General features: G+C 40.1%; 1 protein-coding gene across 1 annotated transcript in view; it reads right to left on the bottom strand.

Annotated features, from left to right (window-relative positions):
* Window positions 1–19,106, bottom strand: part of LOC117150744 (semaphorin-1A) — a 121,587-nt gene that overhangs the window by 29,848 nt on the left and 72,633 nt on the right. Inside the window, 2 exon segments of the mRNA XM_033317781.1 lie at window positions 1,664–1,772; window positions 11,100–11,196. Coding sequence (XP_033173672.1) covers window positions 1,664–1,772; window positions 11,100–11,196 — 206 coding nt within the window.

The following is a 19,106-nucleotide window of genomic DNA, read 5'->3' as shown; positions in this document are numbered from 1 at the left end:
TTTTCACATAGCGTGAGTAAGGACATTATATACAATATGTATATTGAACCGCCTTAAATGCATTCCGCATTGAGAAGATTGCAGGCTTTTGCGTCCTTTGGCTGATTATCAGCTTGATTAACTCGACATTTTCGCACCCAAATTAGTGGCCAAAATGTCGGTTAATTAAAATTGTAAATTTTGAACTTTTCTTTTCATTTCTTCTGCCCAGCCAAACAATTGCAATTTATTCTCAGAGGTTTCTACCTTTCCTACCAAATGGCATCGCAGCACGCCATGGCCAGAAGTCCCAAGAAACTTTGCTCCACTCCCTTCCTCCCTTTGTTGCCATAAATAACGCGACCCACCCGGGCACAGACATATAAAGTGACCCCCACCCCCCACTCAGGTGGAGCCGGCAAGCAAATTGAGTTCAACAAATTACACCTGCTAATGCCCTGGCTTGCCGTATTTTTGTTGCCCCGTCTATTTTTGTTGGCCGTGCAATTGCTGGCACGACCAGCCAACAAGTGTTGGCTAATTACGTGAGCAAAAAGCCAAACTTGAAGTGCACTTGGGCATGCACAGAAATGGCGAAGAAAACACAGTCAAGGGTTCAGATGGGGCACTCGAAATTTTGGCTTGAAAATACCATAGATGTGCGGTTTTCGTGTTCTCCTAATATTTAAAAAATATATATTCTAAAACTTAATTCATTACATTTTTATTTCAATTAATTCATTTATATTTTTATATTTAGCAATTGTTCAAAAAAGGTATATACATAAATATATATATATATTATAAGCCGTTTTGATACAATATTATTTCAATCATTTAATATGAAAAAGCTATTATACTATTTAAATAATTCATAGACAACTACAAAACAACGTGACACTAGAGTGAGTGAGACGCAGTATTTGGCCTAGTTGACCGGAAACGGAAGGCGAAACAAAAAGCCAGCAACAAAGACAATTTGAAAGCCAAAATATTTGCCATTTCCATTAGGCAAAAGTTTGCTCTCGGGCTTTGATTTGCCCGCTCCCTGTGAACTGAATTTAGCCCGTTGCCAGTGCTTAACTGGCATTTTCTTAATGGGTCAACTGCAGTGGTGAAGAGTTTCCAATAAATTTCCTTGATTTCTTAGCCACAAAGAAGAAAAACACAAGAACGAAGCAACAACAGAAAAAGTTGCATAAATCAATTTCTTCTTGTATGGCGTACTTCTTCTTCATAGTTTTTCATGTTTTTAGCGCGAAAAAAGTTAAGATAGATGGCGAGAAGGACTGAGAAACACTTTATTGCCTTGTTTTTGCATTTCTATGACAACGGAAGCAACAGCCAAAGTTGAAATCGAAATGGAAATAGGAATGGAAATGGGAATTGCAAGGCCATTAGGCCAAAGTGCTGGAAAGTTAACAAATAGCTCGAAAAAAGCAGCAGATGAATTGAAGCAAAAGCACGAAAATATTATTTCAGGTGCCCACGATTAATTAACTGCAATTTCCAAAATCTATTTTAAATCCGTTAAAAGTTTTGTAAAGTTTAAAATCTTTTTCGGAATGGAATTGAATGGATATCAATGTTCTAACCAAATTCATAAATCTAGTTTAATGGATTTATGTTTAATGATAACTGATTGCCTAACTAGATACTTTAATTGATGGGACTGTTCACTCACCTCATCCTTGCCCTTGACGAGACACATTTTGGTATCATCCTCCGGCGATGTCCAGACCAATCGCTGCTGCTCGACGAGATCGTGTATGCTTAAATTAAAAACCGTGTTTCTGCAAGAGACAAAGAAAAGAATTGGCATAAGAAATGGTCCGGCGCAAGTTGTGGTCAACAATTAAAGGGGTAAACTTTCCCGCAGATAGAATTTGTGCGGTTCTCGTTTTATCATTCCTATCGGTTGAGTAAAAAGGGGCAGCTGGCGGTTTCGGAGAATTAATTAAAAAATTAATTAAAATTCATTTGGCCTTTTCGGGCGGCGAGCAATCAACACGCAGCCTGTGACCAGGACCACAAAAAGCCTCTGGTCTATGTTTTGTTTTCCTTTTAACCTTTCACCCTCCTGTCGGCTTGAATGTGATATTTGTGCAGAAATTCCAAAATTCTCGTTAATAAAATTGCACACACACATGCGGTGCATGTTCGTGTGTCCAAGTGCGACCCACAATATGAAGTGGTGTGCAAGGATGGGCGTGTCACATCCTGGAATTCGAGGTGTAGGGGGTAAAATTTCATAAAATCAACTCATTGATTATTGAAACCGCAACTACGTGTGAGTGGGAGTGCGAGTGTGTGTGTGTATATATGAGTGTATCTGTGTAGGTTTGGTTAGTCCAGCTTGCTGTGGGTGCACTTCGGTTGAACACTTTATGACTACCAAATACGGGAATCAGCCATCGCACCATCCACCCAAATATCACCCGAATAACCTGCATAACCTTATCGAAACTTTTCAAATTTGCCCCCATTTTTTTGTGTTTTCTTTTTTTTTTTTTTTTTTGTTATGCTTTGGTCTGAGTGCAGCAAAAGGAGCGTAAAATTTTAAATAAATACATAGATATGCAGATACTATTTGCGTGAGAGCAGTGGGCTTGCATGCAGATTGCCAAATTGCGCAAAGCTTCTAGTTAAGAAACGAAATGAATTGTATCAAATATGGCATAGGTTTACCATACGGGTATTTTCGAAATAAATTCATATCTTTCTCAGAAATGCACAACGCATGAATCAATATTAATATATATATATATATTCTATATAATCAGTGCTTAGTTTGCGTACTGTATTTGATATTGGTCAGTTTGGAGTTGTACTCTTCAAATATTGGGGTAAAATCACTAAAACTGAGGCAAACGAATGACCAACTTCGCTGGCATTGGGGAAAGGACTTTACCCAGAACAGGACACAACCTTTGTTTGGCAATTATGCAGCGCGTTTTAATTATGACAACGGCGAAAGGCAACTTCAAACGAACGTGAATGTGCACCATCAGCAACATCGTAGAATGCCAGCAAAATCAGCAAAGTTGCTGCAGCTGCACACTTCCCTTGACTACCCCATCCCCTACCCCACGAATGTCAGCGCCTCCTGTTCGCAGGACGAACTATATGGCTATGGATATATGCGCCGGTACATATGTACACATAAAATGCGCCGAACCAAATTAGCATATAAAGGGGACAGTCGCCATAATGGGTTGGTCCCGGGCTAGAAAGGCAGGTGGAAAGGCTGGAATGTTGGTGATAGGTTAAGGGATTCGTGCTGGAAGTATCACCGAAGACAAACTACAAATACGCTGCTTTAAATTAAGGAATATTGCAAGACTAAATTGTACATTTGTTAAAAAAAGACACATTTTCAGTTAATATAGCTTTTTTTATAAGCTTTGATATAAAAATTTAATTAAAAATGTTATCAAGTGTAGAAAAAGTCTGCTTTTGTCGAATAATCTATTAAATAACTTTAAAATGTTATTATCGAATAAAATATTTGTATATTGGATGTAGTAAGAGTGGGCTATAAAAAATTAGGTCAAAGGGTGTTGCAATTGCTGGTGTTGCTTCTGTGGCAGAATGCTGTTGTTGCTGTCGCTTGTCGGCTTGCAACGCTCACAAACACATTAACACTTTAGCGCATTGCTTAACACACATAGGAGCACACTAACACACACACACACACATTATTGCAGAGTGCAACAAGCAATGCAAGCGCTTGTGAAAATGTCGCGGAAAATGCCAAAGCGAGGTGAAAGCAAAGGGAAATGGTAAGGCCATGTATGTGTGCGTGTGCTTGTGTAGAGTGGAGTGGAGCATTTTAAAGAACGCATTTGGCGTGAAAACCGAGCTCATAAATATTTTCCACACGGCATAGTGTGTTAGTGTTGCAGTTGTTCCAGTTGTTGTTGCCTGCCAGCAGTGAACGCAACGATTACGCCAGGATTTCCACTGCTTTGGCTCGTATTATCCTGGCCCTGTTGTTGTTCTTCTTGCCATCCTTGTTGCAGTTGCACATTTAGCAATGCTCGTTGTTGCCGCTGCTTTGCAGTTTATTATTATGCAGCTTAAGCGCAGTTGGCAAATATAAAGGGGAATATGTTTGTGGTGGGGCGTTCCTCTTGGAAAACGTTTACAGTTTACATTTTAGTGGGATGAAACGCTGGCGATAATGAGGCAACCACAATACCAACGAATTTTGGTGAGCATATTAAAGGCTCAGGCGGAAACATGCTTAAAATTTATAAAATTTAATTTTTAAATATCAGTCAAACAGTAATTACCACTCCAGTCAATTTCATATAAACTAGACAGTCTATCGTATGCTAACAATTGTTATTTAACTAAAAATCTAACAATAAATCGGTATGAACTTTCTAAATGAGTACACCCAATCTAAACGAAACACAACATGCATGAAACCAAATATAATAAAAGGATAAATGCAGGAAGCAAATTTACGAGCTTGTCTGCTAACGATAACTAGGCAAATCAGGCAAAACAACACTTTGCGTGGTAACCATTTGATGGCAGACCATGGGTTTGAAATTCCTGCGGTTTGTGGTAATGCCATTAAGCCCCAAAATAATTCGTGGTTTACACAGACATGTGCCAAATTTCGCTTGAACACGGAATGATTTGAAGCTACATGCATATAAATATAAATTTTAAACCTACCAATTATTTATACGGAAAATAATTTCAAATTAAAATATGTTTGGCAGAAAAGAAATTTATCAAAAACAATCCGCTACCGTTTAAAATACCAGAAATGTTAAATAAATTACAAAACACCAGACAAACACAAAACATGTATAATTTACTTGCCTAAAACAAGTTTAAATTCGTTTAAAATTCGCTCATTATTCGCCAGCCGTTAACCAACCGAAAAACAGCAAGCAAATCAACCATCCGCCGCGTTGCCAGCCATCGGAAAGGCAAAAGCCACAAGGACAACCAGCAGGAAAATAAAACCCGCCCGCAGGACCCTCTTCATGAAACAAAAGCAACATGCACATAAATAACAGCATTGTGGTCGAGAAGACATCGCGAAAACCTCTGAGAAGAGGATACACATTGAAGGTAACAACAGTCATAAAATAGATTGAAGGCAAGACGAATGACGAAAACTGGTGTAGCCATCATTTCAATCGGTGTTTTTGTGGTTTGGCCCACAAAAGGTATTGGTTATAAACAGAAAAAGACAAAATTTCCAAACAAATAATATATGTCTAGACTCAAAAGGAAAATACGTGAAAGGAAGCCGTAAATTTCTCATACGCAATGTAGGACGACCTTGGTTGGGCCTACAGCAAAACACTCTCACTTCTTCATTTAGTACCGCTTGAATGATTGATTGGATTGTCGAGCTTGTTTTCTTGGTATTTTCATCTTTTCGAGTGTAAAATTTCAAGGTGACACGCACATTTTTGGGTATTATGTAAATTAAAAAGACAGGCATTCCAAGAAAAATGATTCGTTCTGTGTTACAGCACAAAATCATTGCCGGGCAAAATTGGCAATTCACTTGAATAATGAAAATTCTCTTGACACTCGATTTCAATCAACACCTTCGTGGAAATTTTTAAAGTTTCAAGACTTTATGTTGATCATAGTATTTGAAGGTATGCACTTTTTCATCTAAAAATTCTTACTTTCATGTTTATTTTAAACAAGAAAACATTTTAACTGTCTCTGCCTTCAACTTGTTTGTTTTATAAATGAAAATATGAATAGTTTTCGAATAAATTAAGACTTAAAAGGAATGCGAGTGGTGCTCTAAAAACAATACGCAAAAGACAAATAACACTTTTTGGTAATGGTTTTCTATACATAATGTAAACCCATTTTAAATATTTTGTGCGGCTCCAGGTCCTTTTGATAAACACTGCTAAGCTCTGCTTTTGCGTAAATCAATTCCTTATCTCCATAAATTTCCTTTGAATGGCCAATTGAGATGGCAAATTGCAGGACTGAATTCATCATGAAAAATGCCAGCAACGTTCAATGTCACACGTCATCAGCGCCCCAAGGGAATGCCCGAAGGCAATCAGAGAAAAGAACACTCGACTTCCGGAATGCATTGATGCGTTGATGCCGATTCTGATGCTGCTGCCGCTGCTGCTGATTCCGATTTCGATTCCGATGCAGCCCTGCCTGCGAGGGGGCGGCATATATCGTGGGCGTGGCATATGGGGGTTGACATAACGGTAAATGGCTTTTCTGAATAGCTAAGCAAATCAGGCGAACATCTCATGTTTCTTCGCTTTCAAGGCTTTTTTGGTTTGCCTTGGTTGGGGTAGAATTTATGTTTGTCGCCGCCATTTGCATGCGCTCGGTGTCTTAGTGTGCGTGTGTGCGAGTGTTTGAAACGGCAGCCATTTCGAAAAGAAAGAATATATTGGAGTCCAACAGAGAAAAAGGGGGTAGCCCCTTGCTCACTCACATCCATCACCATTTCGAGCTGAGCCTTTGTCATTTTTCATTGACTTTTTGACTGTGCCAGGGATATGGCTTCGACTTCAACTTCATTCCACATCATTCGATGATGCTGACTAAGCCAATTCAGGGTTCAGGACTTTGTGTGCTGCTATACTACACTGGCAACAAAATTAGCATTTCAAATGGTTTATTCAATGAGCCTCCCGCCTTAAAATGTTATTGGGTACTAATGTGTTCTGCATACATTTAAAAAAGGCACAATTTCGAGGTTTTTTCGTAACTTTTTTCAAGTGTATGGCTTGCATTTCCACGCTATTGACCAAAGTTTTTTCGCATGTGTGCAACAAGCCCGGCCCAAACAAGCCAAACCAAATCAACCAACCAAACTCCGAACTGAGCCACGTTATACCGTGCCATTCACTCAATGGAGGCAGAAAATGTCGAAACTGTCAAATGCCAAAAACCCAAATGTGAATTGCCCGAGCTGAGCTGACCCACAACTCGATATCGTTGTAGTTGCATCACCCACGGCGCCACCCATGCACCCAGTCACCCACCGAACCAATCAGTCCCGTTAACCAGGTGGTGGCATTTGACTTTTGCCCTTTGGCCAAGTCAGGTGCGGAGCGATTGTTCCTGGCCACAGGCAAACATGGCAAAGCGAATTGCATTTCATCATTGTGGTCCCATAAGCATGATTAAACTCCATTTCGTAGCCAAAACTGGACATTCTTGGCAAAGCCACATAAAATATTAACTGCATTTCGAATCACTTTTAATTTGATGACTCTTGGCCAAACTGCTTAGCCTTCGATCCCAGTCGTCAATTTTACAAATTGTGAAATAAGAGCTGATTGCGCAATAAGAATATTTTGTTTAAGAAGTGAAGTACAGTGGTATTCAGAATAGCATATTCTCAATAATAGAATAAAAGTGCTTCTATTTTGGATTATATATGTCACAATCACATAATTAATTTTAAAATCACATATTCACTTGAAGCCAAGTCAATATATTAATGAAATCAATCCCGTTCTGTGGCCCATAAGAAATACCTTTTACACAAATCTATTTTGTGTGCTACAGGCATTGACTGGGCTATAAACAATGGCCCATTGAAAACAATGCGTGCGCTTTCCCAAGGCTTTTAAGCCTGTGAAATGGCCAGGCAGACAATTCAATTCGAAATCCTTCAATCCATTCATCGGGACGATTACATTTCAATCCTAACTTCTGATGGGTTTGGACGCAGAAATGGACTTAAATCGTCAGAAATTAGCGGATGCATGCCGCATTCACACATACACGCTGATGTGAGCAAAAACGAGCGCAAACGGAAATGAATTTGCGGTGCCGAAATGATTGTTGTGCGGTTGCACAAAGGACTCGACACACACACACACGCAAAGGCAGGATACAGGATAAGAACAAAATGAAATAAAAGATGGACACCGCCGTGAGATTGTGTGCGTGTTTGTGAGCAAAGGAATTTTCAGACCTGCCGACAAAAGGAAAATTGCATACAAAAATTGCATACGCGATTGCAAGCGAACAGTGGGGCTAAAGCAAAAATGTTCCTTTGTGTCAAAAACCAATATTATTAATTAAATTGGTAAATATTACTCAAGAAGATGAAATAGTGATACAGAGCTTTTGCTCTATGGATGTTTGTGTTATTGGCTTAATCTAATATTTAAACATTAATAGACCACTGTGCTATGTCGCTGTTGAAAAAGACGTTAAAAGCCGAAAGATAGGCTGGCATATAGAACACACTCGAATTCAAAACGTGAGGAATAAGGACAGGCGCAGAGAGACTGAAAGACAGAGAGAGATGGCAAATAAAGCAAGGCCCGTTGGGCAATGAAATGGATTTTCCTTTGTTCGCTTAGCAATTTTATTTCCGCCTCTGTCGCGATTCATTCGATTGCCTGCCAACCTGACATGAACGGCATGGAATGGAACGGAAACGCGCGGGTGGAACGGAATGGAAATGGGAACGGAAGGTATGGGATGGCATGGCATGGAATGCGGCAATGACAGCAGGGAAAACGTTGGCACATTTTTTCCATCTTAATGTGTTAACCCAATTTTCATGTCGAGCGCATTGCCATGGAATATTTATAGATCGCAGCGAGAAAATCTAGAAGCGAAGGAAAAGCTTTACGAGTATTTGCCGCCGAGTTTTCGCAACGCGCATAGCGCAGGAGGTGTCCTGGTTTAGACAAGCACTTCTGGCTTATTTGCATAAGTGTCGTAAGAGATACGAACAGTAATGGCTAAGGTAGTTAGCCTAATAAGTTTGCAGTTCCATTGGGGGCTTACATTCCTAATACAAATAAAACGTAATAAAAAGAAAATTGTAATCTAATTTTATAACATTAGGTTTATTGCATTGCAACATTGCAAATTACTTACAGATTTTTTGATTTTTTTTTGGACTAAGATTAGGTATTTAAATATAAAAAATATTAGTTTAAGGCTTAATCATATAATATTAGAACAAGGAAACCGCTTGGGGGCGTAAAAAAAATTGAATAAGAATGAAAGAAAAGAAACTAAAGGAGTTTTGGCATGGTTGACATCATGTGCGGGTTTAAGCACCCATCGTAGTACCTGCTTGCCACAGGAAATGTAACGGTATAGCTATGCCATGGAAAAGGTGCGTTTTGGGTGTATGTGTATGGTTGCCTGGCAGAACTTTCCCTTTACACTCTCCTTTTTTTTAACATTGTTCATGACGTTTCACATGCAAAACGCGTGTCACATTCGCATTTCCGCCTGTCATTCTAGTTTAGTTGGTCCACCCTAGCCATACACACTACTCGTACATGCTGCCACAAATACATGCACACTAGGAAACCCAAGCCCACGCACACACTTAAACACACGTGGTGCTTTTTGGCTTTCGCCGACAGTCGCAGAAGAGGTTTTCCTTTGGTTACTTTGACTCTTTTGGGGTCTGATAAGTGGATATGTGCGTGTGTGAATTCCCTTTCGCAATGCGAGTGTGCAACTTGTTAAAAATCCATTAATCACGTAAGTGGCAACTCTGGATACGACATTGCCGGCATACAAATTTGTTCATGCGTGCGAAAATACAAAAAAAAAATAAAAAGACTGGAGAAAAATCCAGCACATATACATATGTATGTATGCGAGTATATGTGTATATGTGAAAGTAAGGGGTTTTTCTTTAATTTTCCTGCTTTGGTTATGGTTTTGCATTTTATTGCCTCATTATCTTCACATTGTAAATTACTCGGCAGCAAAACGACTCAGAAAGCGCTTTCCAACTTTATTTATAGCAACTATTTAGGCGAATTATATTGCAAATTCGTTTAGAACGTAATTGAGAAATTCTGCTCCTATATTTAGGCATCAGGATTTAAGCCTTAGTAAATAATATTATATATGCGAACTCATTCCAAAGAAACATGGCCTGCCATGTAGTTAAAATAGAACTGCATTCTTTCCATTTAATTATGTGTGCATTGAATGACCACGAACTATTTAAAGTTGAAGCCCTGTCCGGACATTTTACCATTGTTCCATTTGATGCAGGAATTCGGTCCATTCATTACAAGCTGCAAGCATTCTTCGACTAAAAAAGTTAACACGACGCCACATTCACAATCACACACATGAAGACACCGAGTGAAGCAAGTTTATTAAGTCTCGTTGGGCCCCAAAAAGTGTGCAACATTTTAATATGTATGTCAGTGCGTTGTCCATGTGTGAGTGGTAATGTGGGTGTGTTTATGTGCTCATATGTGCTGGCATTGTCTAGGCAAAATATAATAAACCCAACATTTGCAGCAAACATATTTTGCGGTCTCTGACAACGACAAAATTCACCGTACCACCGTACACTTTCGAAAAAAGCCCGAGTCTCGCCCGAAAAACCTTGGCAACCCTTTAAGTCTTCTGGGGTTATATCTCGAGAAGGAAGTACTGGAAACTTTAGCACAGTTCCTCATATCTTTGGGGCACCTGCTGCAAAAGTTTCCGCTTCCTTTCGCACTGGTTTTTGTTTCTGTTTCTCTTGCCAGCGTTGCCGGCAAAATCAAAGTTGCCACGAGAACTAGCTAAGGGTAGACTTCATGCCCCCGAAAACCCCATGCGTTCTATTCATTTTCGGCTCCGAGAAAGTTTGTCATGTTGGTACGTATATGGGGAAGTGAACATGCTAGTATCTTCTACTTAAATTAAATACAATGTCTGCTGAAAATAAATTGAAGTTTGCTTTATGTGTATTTTTCACTTGCCCTTATTCCTACCAATTTCAGAGATACTCTCCTTCCCTTCAAACGAATCCTTGGCGCCGACTTACAAGGAATCCAACCTTGGGAGAATTGACAATGTAACAAAGCCAATGCGAACATAATTGGGGGTACCACTCATAAATAATTTAACTCAATGGATTTTTGTTACAATTTAATGCCAGCTAGGTCAAGGGGGATTAAGCTCACATTTTATTTCAATGGTTTATAATTGCCATGAGTTGTTTTTCAAAGAACCAGCATGTCGAAATGTGGGGAAGATGATTACACATTTAATAAGATTAGTTGCTGCCGGTTATTCAATTCCTTAACCCAATATGTGCTCCTCTAAACGCATCACAAGGATATTATATTTGTAAAGTTAAGGGATAAATGGTCTCTTACCTGGCACCGATGAGCAGACTGTTGCCATCCTTGGTGACGAGCTTGAAGTGATCCACAACACTTTCGTTGCCCACAAACTTCAGTACATCTTCGGGACCTGGAAGCCGGAAAGAAAAGAGGATTATAAATAAATTGCACCAGGCAACGGGGAGTGGATAGAAGCCGGCTGGCTGGGAGACAGATGAGATGGCCGGATGGTTTTGGTTCGGCCAGCAAATGCCTAATTAGGCAATTAGGCGGCGTTAAAGGCGACAAAAGGCAGTTGAGAAGAAAGGAAAATGGCAAGCGGATTATCTGGCAGCAGCGTAAAAAGCAGTGGAATATTTAGCCACATGGCGCTGCAAAGGCAACCAACGCAGCTGAAGTTGCAAAAAAGGAAATGGGAAATGGGGCACGGGGCATGGGGCATGACGCCGGGAGTCCTGATGGCAACATTCCCACCCGCTGATATGCAAAAAAGGGCAGCTGCACTTAGAATGGCCCGTTTAGCAACAGCAACATAATCAGCAGCTGCAAGTACAATTTTTGTCGTTTGTTTACTTTGGTTATTTGCATCTACTTTATGCAGCCGTTCCGGAAAACCTTTGTTGCCTTGCCACTTGCCACAAACTGCAACCAGTTCATCCATCTGTCTGGCCGATAAAAAGAGAAGCGGTTGCCACGGGGATTAAGCCGCAAGGTAAACTCTGAAGTTTCAATAATTTATGTAGTTTCTTTCGTAAAATAACAATAAACGCGCTTTAAGAAATATTATGCCTAAGTTTATTATAAAAAATAGTTAAGGCAATAATTTCACTTTAAAACGTTTACCTTTAAGATTCATAAGAACATAAAAGACAGCTTTGAATATAATAATATATATTAAATTTTTAATGAAAACCATTTGGATTGCATAGAGATCCCTGTGGTTTCATCTTTTTATCGCGCATTTAGTACTTTTTCACCAGCAGCCAGCATTGGATCAATGACGTTGCAGAAGCTAAAAATAATTTTTCTTATTTTCCCAAACTTTTTTGCCTTTCCAGTGAGCTTTTAACTTTTAACTGCAAATGTTCGGTCAACCTCAAAAGAGCAAAAAAGTTTTTTTTCAACGTCCAACGTCCCTTTCAACGCGGAAATGGGTGCGTGGAAAAGGGACTGGTGAATGCCACCTGGTTATTGAAAGCGCATTTGGACTCTTTTCATGCTCGTCCACTTTTCATTTCAACGGGTGAGAATAAAAAACAAGCGGCAAGAATGGCAAAAAACGAATGCTAAAATTAATGGGTAGAATGAACGCTTTTATGCACGAGACAGAAGAGCCTTTTGTTTGCTTGACATTTAACGTGACACGAGGGACATGTGCGCAAATGTGGGGGAGTCCTTTTTTAAGGATGGGGGCAGGAGATCTGTGCTAACTATGGGAAAAGTTAAGACCTGGACCCGCAACAGAGTCCTTCAAATGAAGCGACATTTTTTTAATTTTGCCTTGTAATTAAAAGCAACAAAAGCAGCAAATAGTAGCCGAAGGAAAGGGACACAAGACAAAAGCTGCAGAAAGTCAGGGAAAATGAAAATAACGAATGGAAAAATAATTATTGCAGACAAAAACCTGAGAAATGCTTAAGGTAGAAGGATAGACAAACAAGTAAGGATGCTATGACGTGATAAGAAAGAAAAACTTAAAGAAACTGTAGAGAAAATAATGAAAAAGAGTAAATTGAAATAGAGTTTTTCATTCGTTTAAGTGAAAATAGCTTTATGTAGCTATAGTTTTAATTTAGCCTAGTACTTGCATTTTGGACTATTAAATTTTTGTAAATTCTGTAAGTACTGCTTATGATCTTGAAGCAAAATCTCTGTTTCGTTTTTTACTCAGTTCGTTTTGAAGACGATTTTCAAGACCTTAGCCAGCGCTCGCAACCATTCTCATTTGTATGATAATGATTCTCATTTGTTGTCCCTGAAGCTTTTCCTCACTCACAAAAGGCCCGTGCCAGCCAGCCCATCTCATTACTCAGCCCGCTGTCCCCCGAAGCGCTTTTTGTGCTACAAGTCCAACTTTTGTTTAATGCCACCGCGGGCCTTTTGTCGACCTGGCCAAAAACTTTGTAAGCCCAAAATTGTAAGCTAATATTTGCCTTACCTACATCTGCACACAATACCGCCCTGACACACACACACACGTTCATCTGCATGGAGGGAAAAGTGGAACCGGAAAAGAGCGAGAAATTCCGCAACCAAAAATCTAATATTTACCTTGACTTTGCAAAAAGCTAACTGCAAGCTAAAAAATAGAGAAAAAGAGAGAGAGGAAATACACCGAAAGCGAAGCGGTCCCAGTCCAATTCCCGTTTCCCCATGAGCACACTCGCATAGTATGTATATTTGAACAAAGGACCGGCCAGACAGGAAAAAGAAAAGGGAACCCCGTGTCAGAGTCTATCACTTTAATCAACTGGACCGGGCACTGACTGCTCGAAATTATGCAAATTCAACGGAAAATAAAATAAAATTTCTGACGTACGGGCACATCTAGCGACTGGAGTGGCGGAGTCCTTCGTGTTTGACATTGACTTGCGAACGTGACTGTGCAAGGACCGGCCAACTTAATGGTCAACTTTTCGATCCTGCGGCATTTTCTCGCCACCTCTTGCGCACACAAACAAATCGCACACACAAACCAAAAAATAAAAAAAAGGCGAAAAAATACGTTGATTATTAAATATTTTCTTAATGAATTTTTCATTTGCACTCGCGGAATTCCTGAACAGGTTGGCAGTCCTGGTCACAACGGTAAATATTTCCCCAAGATGGCGCGCGCAAACAAAATGGCGTCCGTTTACAGGTGTGATGACCACTCGCCAAGGCCTCATTCCCTGCAAATATTTCAGATTCACATTTGCTTGCAATGGGCGTAACGGAAGGGCAGACAACAATGCGGCATTAAAAATGCAAAAACCTCTTCTTAAATGCAAGTCAAATGTTGCTCTTAGTGCTGCCGAGAGAAATAAGAGAAAAAGGCCATAAAACGACGGACTAGCGCTCAGCAGAAAGGCAAATGTGCAGTCTGTCAATAATAAAGGCTTCCGGAAGCAAGATATGCAAGGCGGAGGTCTTCTGGACTCCTAAGATTATTAAGACGAAAAAATATTCCATTGTTAAATTAACCAGTTGTAAAATCACGTTCAAAATTCAATTTATTCGGATTTTAAACGATGCCGTGTCTATATAATTAATCCTGTTTTTACTGTACCAGCTATAAATTAAGTGTAATAAATGTGAAAATTACTTTTTTCTTATTTGCATTAACACCATCGGAAATTTCATTTAATGTTTCAACAAAAAAAACCAACACCGATAGTTGTTTTGAAGGAAAGAAAGAAAGACCTTACTTCAAGGAAACGAAGCAAATTTATTCCTGACACCTCTCATAAAAATTATATGAAAGCCAAAAAAGAAATAAACTTCGCTGCTCAAGGGTAGAAGGAGAAAAGCGGCTTGGCTTGCGGAAAACAAAATGCAGCGACGCGTGAAAAGCATTCCCCGACTTTGGAAACGATTCCACACACCCCCGTGAAAAAGCAACAATAAAACGGCGGCCGAAACAAAAAAAAAACAAAAAAAAGTGTGGAGAAGGAAAAATCCCTCGTTGAGATTTGCATTTAATTGAAATGAACGCCAACGGTCGACAGAGGACACATCAAATGGCCAGACCAGACCAGACAGAATCTGAATCTGAATCTGAATCCGAATCGGAATCCGAAACCGAATCGGACGCACAAACGGCATGGGAGAAAAGAGCAGGAGGCAAGCGTCCAAAATTCAGGGGATCCTGGAGTTTATTCTTCCGGAGGACCTCGAAACGAAAACTGAAATGAATGCCGCGAGCTGACCCTGGGAACAGGACACATCTCCTTCGAATTCCAGCTTATCGGAGCAGTGGCTCCATTCCATTTCATCCCGCTCTTAGCTCAATGGCAATTTTTGATTTGCTTTGTTTTGCCATGCCTCCACTGCGCCATTGCCAAAGTTGTCAATTTCGTTTTCGCTGAAGTCGGCAACTTGATGGACTTACGCCCTTTGCGGCGAATCGCCGTAATTTAATAGGGATTTTCGGAATTCCGGGTGTGAATGCGATTGATAAGTGAGATTACGAAATTTGCATTTAATTTGTTTTAGGTAGACACTGATTGGCCTATTAGGCCATTTGGAGTAGGTGAAATTCCCTTTGACACACATCTCACGTTACCAATTAATTGATTTCACAGCAGTCAACTCAATTAGCTATCCAAAATAATTCAAAATTGTCTTGTTTTATGTAACAGCAAACAAATCAGTGGTGAATAGTTTTATCACATCATAGACTTTTTTATTTTGCATTTGAATGCATACAATTTTGAGCAAATCAAATTTATTTAGCATGTGACGAAAGCCACGACGGCAAATTCCGCGTAATACGAGGTAAACCTCCGCAAAATAAATAGTTTTGAAGCCGCGGGATTGCCATTTTTTCGATGCTTTGAAAGCGTCATTAATATTTTAAATCGTATGCCAATTACATTTGAATTCATCAGAAATTTATAAACGAAAAAACTCTATTAAAAAATCAAAGCGCGTAAAAAGAATTATGTAAATGTTGCGGAATTCATTTAGCCTCCAGTGAAATACATTTCATATTTACAGAGCACATTCTATATCCTGAAATACAACAAATTGGTTTCTAAAATGAAAATATGCAGTATCGCAACGGAGCTGAAATGAACAACTGCGTTTACTTAAAATTGAGTAAAATCAATATATTAACATGTTTCTTACTTTTCGCTGCGGACAAGCGTGTTTCGAGCCAAATGAAATTAATCGGGAGACGTTAAGGGAAATGCCGTAAAGGCTTGTAAATTCATTTAGTCCAAAAGAGCCGAGCTGCGGGCATCGAGGTCGTTTCAGCGACCTGCGGTTGCCAAGAACTGTGACAGGATATGAACTCCATGTCATTTATGCAGCAATTAACGCCAGGCACATGCGCTAAAGGATCGAAAGGACATGCACCTGCAGGACCTCGGCGTCGTATTGCATGCCGCTTTAATTATTATTGTATTATATTGCATTTATTTACGCACATCGCGCCCTGCTTTCCACATATCCTTTGTGCACTCACCGGAAAAGTATGCATTTTCCCGACCCGACGACCCTGCTGATGTCTTGCGCGGCTTGTTGGAACATCAGATGGGCCACACAGTTGGGTTGCTTGATGACAACAAAATGTCGCAAAAAATTACCAGGTGTTTCCGCATAAGGAAACCAAAGAATTCCACCAGACGACATATGTATGTTTGCAACCAAGTGCGAGAATTGCAGCGGAATAAATATGTTCGATTAAATGGCGGAAAGTTGGCCGGGAAGAAATGAAGTTAAGTAAAAGCAGGAATATTGAAATGTTTTCTTTTAAAATAAAATACGTTGTTATTTCTGCGCTCTTACTGCATTTTTAAACAATTTACATTAATCTTTCTTACTTTCGCTGTTAAAATTGAAATATCTGAAATTAAGAATACTCTTCCTTTGAGGTATACATTTCATCGTCATTAGGGACCATCCCCTTTTCGCAGGAACGTGATGTGTTATCCAAACAGGGTCTAAATGATGCCACTGAGCCTCACATCCCCATCCTGCCCAGCCATGTGCTGTTTACTCGCATAATCCCGGATCTTGGCTCCTGGAACCCAAACTCACAGCGACATGACTCAGATAAGATGTGCTTTACATGTGCCTAAACAAACACGAGATGGGGGCATGTACCTGGGCGCCGTTCAGTCAGGTGCAGGTTACTTTGCTCCGGGTACCCACCCGAACCCACATCCATTTACAACTGGGCCACACGAGAATGAATCACAAGCTGACACAGTGACAGTGTTGGTATTGCCGGTGTAGAAAAAGTAGCTAGGTTGTAAATAATAGCTAAAAAAATAATATTAACTGACTATAATAATAAATAAAAACAATATTTAGCTATTACAACAGCAAGGAGCTTATTTAAAAGATTTAACAATTACAAAAACAATGATATTAGCTTTATGTACCCGGGTAACTTATATATACATATATCCTTTAATTTTAATTGAAATAAATTACAAAATTAAATGGGAAGACCGTTCTTTACAAATATAGTGGCGTACTGGCAATAAAAAGGTATATACCAGATACTAGCAACTTTTCTCGATTAAGAACTTTCTATACTTGGCTAAGAAACAACTAACTTGCCAGTACTGTCAGGATCTCAGGACTCAGGTGTATGCACTAAGTACACGCGTCACTTATTACAGTGACAATGATATGCCGCTTGCACACAAATATGGGCACGACCCGGTTTAAAAGCCTGGCTGTTTTGGGGCGCCCCGGCTCCAAGGACTCGAGGATCCCGGGCCCGAACCTTCAAACAAACGTCGGCGGGTGTAATTGATCAGGAGTGACTGGGGCACGCACACAATCAAACAATGACTTGCAGTTGCCCCATAAATCGGCTGCACTTAATGCCGCGGCAGAATGGAGGTGCCACCTAAGAAATGCTCGGCACGAAATCCAAAATGTCAGGACGAGCGGCAGGCAGATGATACAAACATGTGTGCGATGCATTTTATACAGGAAGAAAATTTCTCGGAAATTGTGAGGCTTTCACAGCGATAGGACACGTTCAAGCCGTACGAGCTGGTAATCATACTAAAACGAACTTAAACCCATAAAGTGAGACAACTTTAGGGGCTAAAGCCTATTACCCGTTGCTTTCAAAAATAATATTTTAATAGTTAGCCCTACAATATAGAACATTAAAACACAAGGCTTTCGAAAAATGACGGTTAAACTTGACTATTTCCTTACATTTAAATTATGAGCTAGCTTAGGTTAAACTTGACTATTTCCTTACATTTAAATTATGAGCTAGCTAGATATTGGGTAATAATCAGTGAATTTTTAATTTTAAGCACAAGTCCAAAATGTTTAACGACTTTGAGTACCCTGGTTTTTAATTTTCTTCCAGTGCCCAAGGCGCAAGCACGTGCTGAAGTTGATGTGTATTGCCACATGACAATACATGACCCATCCTCGGTGGAATCGCCAACTGGTGCTCCGCTCGGATGATGATGAAGCTGATGATGGCGACGACGGGGATGGGCACTTTGCTCCTGTTTAATGATGCCGTTTGCCTGTCGTTCGGAGGACATCTGCCCGGCTCATCTCGACGTGGCTGAGCCATCTCAGTGCCGTGACAGCAGCATGTAGGTTATGCGCTCGCTTTGCGCTTTTCATCAGTACGGATCCGGATCCGGACACGGAGCGGGGCCACCTCCTCTCTCTGGTCACCCTTTCTGCGAGTGCATCACCCTCCTCCTGCTACCCTACTGATGATCCAATGACCCATAAAACGGACGCTGCCACCGGGCGGAATCAGCTTTGCCGGGCTTTTGTGGTTCACGTGGCACGCGCACTCTAACATAAAGTGCCAACTGCAGTGATGACCAGACCAAGGTACAATTCTTTCTTTAATTGACCCACTTGGGGTTGTGTGCCAAAAATATGTAGCAAACTTAATGGAAACGTCATTCAGCAATGAAAAGCTAAACGTTTGTATACAAATCTTTTTATATAAATATTATCAGAGATAATATATTTAACTAAGAATTCACAATTCGCTGATTGTAATTTGTAAAACTTAAAGGGCCTAGTTTTCCAGTTTAAATGTACCTTGTGTACATAAAAGCCTATTCAAAAATACCTTTAGGTACTTCGCATCTCTGAGGGTAGCTCGTGCTAAATCGAGCGTTGGCAACTATCCGGATCACATACACAAACGTCCGCGGATGAGGACTTAACTTTGCAGCTATGCTGTGTGAACCGCCCACCAATTTGCATCGATGCATCTGCCTCGAATTGCGGCCACCGGTTGGCACAACCTGCCTTTCTGGTGTTTTTGAGATGTACAAAAATAGTCATAGGTGCTTATTTTTCGACTGCCAAGTCGATTAAAGATTT

Source organism: Drosophila mauritiana, chromosome 2L (assembly GCF_004382145.1).
Source record: "Drosophila mauritiana strain mau12 chromosome 2L, ASM438214v1, whole genome shotgun sequence".
Taxonomy (NCBI): Eukaryota; Metazoa; Arthropoda; class Insecta; order Diptera; family Drosophilidae; genus Drosophila; species Drosophila mauritiana.
The sequence above is the reverse complement of the archived record's forward strand: the minus strand, read 5'-3'. Positions and strand labels throughout refer to the sequence as shown.